The 4,623-nt window shown below is 33.6% G+C and overlaps 1 protein-coding gene across 1 annotated transcript in view; it reads left to right on the forward strand.

Annotated features, from left to right (window-relative positions):
- The window catches only part of LOC115868694 (olfactory receptor 4K3-like), a 2,888-nt gene extending 328 nt beyond the window's left edge, over positions 1-2,560 (forward strand). Inside the window, exon 2 of the mRNA XM_030884903.1 lies at positions 1,979-2,560. Within this exon, the coding sequence (XP_030740763.1) occupies positions 1,979-2,560 (582 nt within the window). The remainder of the gene's footprint in view (positions 1-1,978) is intronic.
- The last annotated feature ends 2,063 nt before the right edge of the window (positions 2,561-4,623 follow it).

Here is a 4,623-nt window from a genome sequence, read left to right on the forward strand (position 1 = left end):
TCCGCGACACAGAGGGGCCCTCAATGTGATAGACTGAGCAGGTGACCCTGTCAATGACTATGAGGTGCAGGACCAGGCAGGGTTTTGGTAAATGTAAGATCTCTGTGAGTGTAAAATGAGTTGAAGGCAACTAGCAACAGCAAAATGTAAGACCTAATCCTATGTTTGAAATGAATAAAACAAATTTGTGTTAGATATATTATAATAATATTTTTGCATGATGTGCATATACTTATAGTCTTAGTATTAAGGTAACAGATGGACAGTGAGACGCCACTCAAGTACTCCCTCAATGCAAGAACACTTTGTTCTATTAAACTGGCATTCCACGATGCTCACCTTCCAGTCATGATTGCTGAAGACAAATGGGTGCAAAAGCAAATGTGGTGGAGTGTGCATCCTACTCACTAAGCATTCAACTCAGAGACTTTTACAGGTTCTACGGAAGTTCAATCTCACAAGAATGAAACACATGTAAATTAGGTGACTGAGAAATTCCAGGCATGGGAAAGTCATTTAGAGAAAGAAATTAGTTTTCACATGATTCTGAAATTTGCAGCTTAGAAAAGAAAACCAGAATTGGTCTCAAATCGGCAGCCTAACTTCTTACCTTCACAGACTAATAAGAGAAACGGAACCCAAAATTAGATAAAAAAATGAAATTAATGAAAAAAGAGAGGAATAAAAAGAAAACCAATAGAGAAAAATCTGTTAAGCCAAGGTTCTTTGGAATAAGGAACCATCAGCAAATGATTAGCTGCACAGACAAAATGAAACAGAAAAGAGAAACACGCAGAGCTGAAAGACTGAGATTGCTGAAATCAGAAATGAAGGGAGGATATCACTGCCGATCTGACACGAACAGAGAGAATTGAAGGGGATCCTCTGGTTTCTCCCTACATTTCAATCCGTTTTGCTCGGTTCTGCTTTGAGTCATTTGCTCCTGAGCCTAGGAATCTGGGGCTTCCTGTTTCCAAACTCGCATAGACTTGAAAATTAAATTTTACCGTGTTTAAAAGGACATGAATGTGGATTATTTTAATATAATAATTTTCCTTTATAATTAAAAGAAAAAGTCTATTTTAGTCAAGACTCGTGCATGGCCATTAATGTCTTTGTTATAACCCGCTGGACTGAGACTCTTGTTCCTTTCCTACTTGAAGTGAGGAGGATACACAAGGAAATATTGCTGGTTTAACCCGAGAATATAAGAAGGAAGTCAATCTACGGCTGGAATTTGTTAATTTACTGCTTCTTTTCTGTCCTGGCATCTGGTACTACTGATGAATTTTACAAACAACATCAATAAAATAACTTTCATTGTGTAAAGTAATGGGAGTAGTTCAAACTCAATTATAGGAAAATTTGAAATACCAAGAGCAATAGTAATGATTTTTAAAGAAAGATAAAACATATTTCATATAGCCATTGATCAATGATCGTACTTCTTCTATGTCAATTACCATTCATAGAACATTTATTTTTAAAGTTTTATCATTTCTTTTCAAATCATATCATTTATTTTTATGTCAATGCCTCATTGAAATCATAGTTCTTCACAAACAAACCAAACCCTTCTCTAAGCCAACTCCTCTGAACTCATTCTTGAATGTTAGTTATGTACTTATTGTGGTAGCTATTCTGTGTTAGGTATTTGACATTTGACCCACTTATTTATATATTCAGAATTTATTTGTACTTTGTCCTATTAGTAGACAAGCAGGCGCATTTCCCTTCAGATGCATCTACAAGAGTCCACCTTGTAAACTGTACAAAGGGTGTACAGTTTACAATCTACCCTAGAGTGAATTCCAGTTGGGTCACAGGATATGGAAACATTGAGTTTTACAAAATAAGGCCAGAGTGTTTTTTTCAAGGTGATCATTCCAGGGCACACTTCTATCACCAATGTACAAGAAATTTTCCGAATTTATATACAGTTTGCTCAGAAAATCTAATTTCATGTTTTTATTTTCAGATGAAAGTTCCTAGGTTATGCAAACAGCACTCAGTAGTCAACTTGAGGGCTCATGGTTTAAAGCAACCCAGCATCATGAGTAGACAAATGTGCATTTGGTTAGTAATTACATCGTGGATCATTGGCTTTGTGCATTCACCAAGCCAACCAGTTTTGATTGTCAAGCTGCCTTTCTGTGGACCTACGGCATTGGATAGCTTTTTCTGTGACATACCATTGGTAATCAAGCTTGCCTGCATGGACACCTATGTTCTGGAAATGTTAATAAATGCTGACAGTGGAGTACTGGCAACCATCTGCTTCATCCTGTTGTTGACCTCTTACTCCTATATTCTGTTTACTGTCTGCCTTTACTCTAAAGATGGAGCATCCAAGGCTCTCTCCACCTGCACTGCTCACATTACAGTGGTGGTGCTGTTCTTTGGACCCTGTATTTTCATCTATCTGTGGCCAATCAGTATCACTTGGGTGGACAAATTTCTTGCTGTATTCTATGCAGTTATCACACCCCTCCTGAATCCAGCTATTTATACTCTAAGAAATAAAGAGATAAAAAATGCGATGAAGAGGCTAAGGTGTTAGCATGTAGAATTTAGAGGGTGTTTCAGGGTCTCATAATATCAGATTATTTACCGTAAGTTTCTAAATTAGTCAAATCTGTACTGCTATTCTGAATTAGAGAAGCATATCCCAATTAACACAAGGAAGATATGAATATCCAAATGCACAGTTCATGTCAATTCTATTCTATCCTATAATCAGTTATTGATGATTGAATGCAAATTATCTCCTGCCTAGGAAATTTAGTCAGTATTTGAAAGAATTACTTTTGTTTTGCTCAAAAATGATTTGGAATAAACAACAATATTCATAGTACTTCTGTAACAATTAAACATCTGGAAAGAAATATTTAGTTATGCTAAAAATGTCTTTGAACTAAACTTTTTACACATGTTCCTTTTATCATTTTAATAAGTCAGCAAGTTGAAAATTACTCTTTTACTTTATAGTCATATTAGTCTTTCACCTACTTATCACTCTAGTTAACTTGTCTATAAAGACAGCTATAAATTATTTAGCATTCTCCTCCACATTAAGAAAGAAAAAATGTAATTGGTGAAGGATGTTGCCCACAATTTATGCTTGGTAACAATTTATGCCTTCACTATTCGTGAAATATAAATTTCTTTAAAAGGTGAACATTTAAAACAGGAAGTAATGTACTAAAGGGATGTTGCCCACAATTTATGCTTAGTAACAATTTTTGCCTTCACTATTCGTGAAATATAAATTTCTTTAACAGGTGAACATTTAAAACAGGAAGTAATGTACTAAGAATTTTGGAGAGTTTACGTAAGGGTAAGTAGTTTCATTAAAACAACTAAAAGTATGAAGTGTTCTGAAGGTAAGGCAAATAAATCTAATTCTAAAGTTATAAACTTCCCACTAATTCACTGTTGTGCTCAAATGAATTGCAAGCACTGGATTATATGAAAAAGTTATGATCATTTCCTCTGTTGTTCAAGTCTGCTTTTAAGCCTAACCTAGTTTTCCATTTCTCTGTTGAAATTCTTTATTTTATCTCTTTATTATCTATCTTTATTAAAAACGTTTCAAACTGTATAATGGTTATTTTTAACTGCTGTCTACTAATTTCACAATTGAATCATTCATAGTATGCTTCTGTTAACTGTTTCATTTTCGTTATGTGTCACAAATTTCTGGTTTTATATTTTATATAATTTTATGTATGACACATTGCATATGTAATATTACAGAGGTTCAATTTGATATCGTCTTCAGAAATCCTAGTCTTTTCTCTATTAGATGTAAACACTGAAGTGGATAGCATAAATCCAATCAGATGCTTAGCTGACTTGAGTTTAGAATGTAGATTTTGTGAGACTCAATCTCCTCTGGTTTATTCCTGATTTTTATTTATATCCAATCGAGGTTTTGATTGTGACTCTGATGGGTGTCTTTATCACAGCCTGTGACATTTCAGAGATTCAGTTTTGTCCTTAGTAATTTTGAATTACAGCTGCGAACTTCTTTCAGTCCCCCCGCCTTCAAACACCCACAAAATTCCTCAAGTATAAAATGGACTTTATTCGTATCCTTTCAAATTTAATGCTGCTAATATAAATTCAATTATGAATACAATTATTAAACAAAGAAAGTCATTAAAATAAAAATGTCAAATATTAGTGAATCCAGAAGTAATTTTGGATCACATATATCCAGAGCTTAGTATACCACCAAATTTAACAAAGAACTTGATTCCATGTTCTATATATATGAGCAGCATATAAATTATAGCAGTTTAACCATTAATAAGTTATTACCAGATATATCTCAAATAATCAGAGAGTAATGTCTTAGCATTCAAGTCTTGAAAAATAGGAAGGTTACACAAGCTATACAATTTTTAAAATCAATAAAAAATCCAAGTTAGTGCAGTGGTTGATTAATCATGACAGCTGCTATGAAATGATAAAATCAACATCTAAGTTCAAGTTAAAAATATTCATTGGCCAAGTCATAAAAATTAAGTCAAACTTTCAAAATTATTAAACACGCAATATATTTATGTAAATCTAATAAAATATGGATATATACAGTTTCAGCCAAAGATATAGACATGT

Source organism: Echinops telfairi, unplaced genomic scaffold (genome assembly GCF_000313985.2).
Source record: "Echinops telfairi isolate 266 unplaced genomic scaffold, ASM31398v2 ScPeMD7_18;HRSCAF=68, whole genome shotgun sequence".
Lineage (NCBI taxonomy): Eukaryota > Metazoa > Chordata > Mammalia > Afrosoricida > Tenrecidae > Echinops > Echinops telfairi.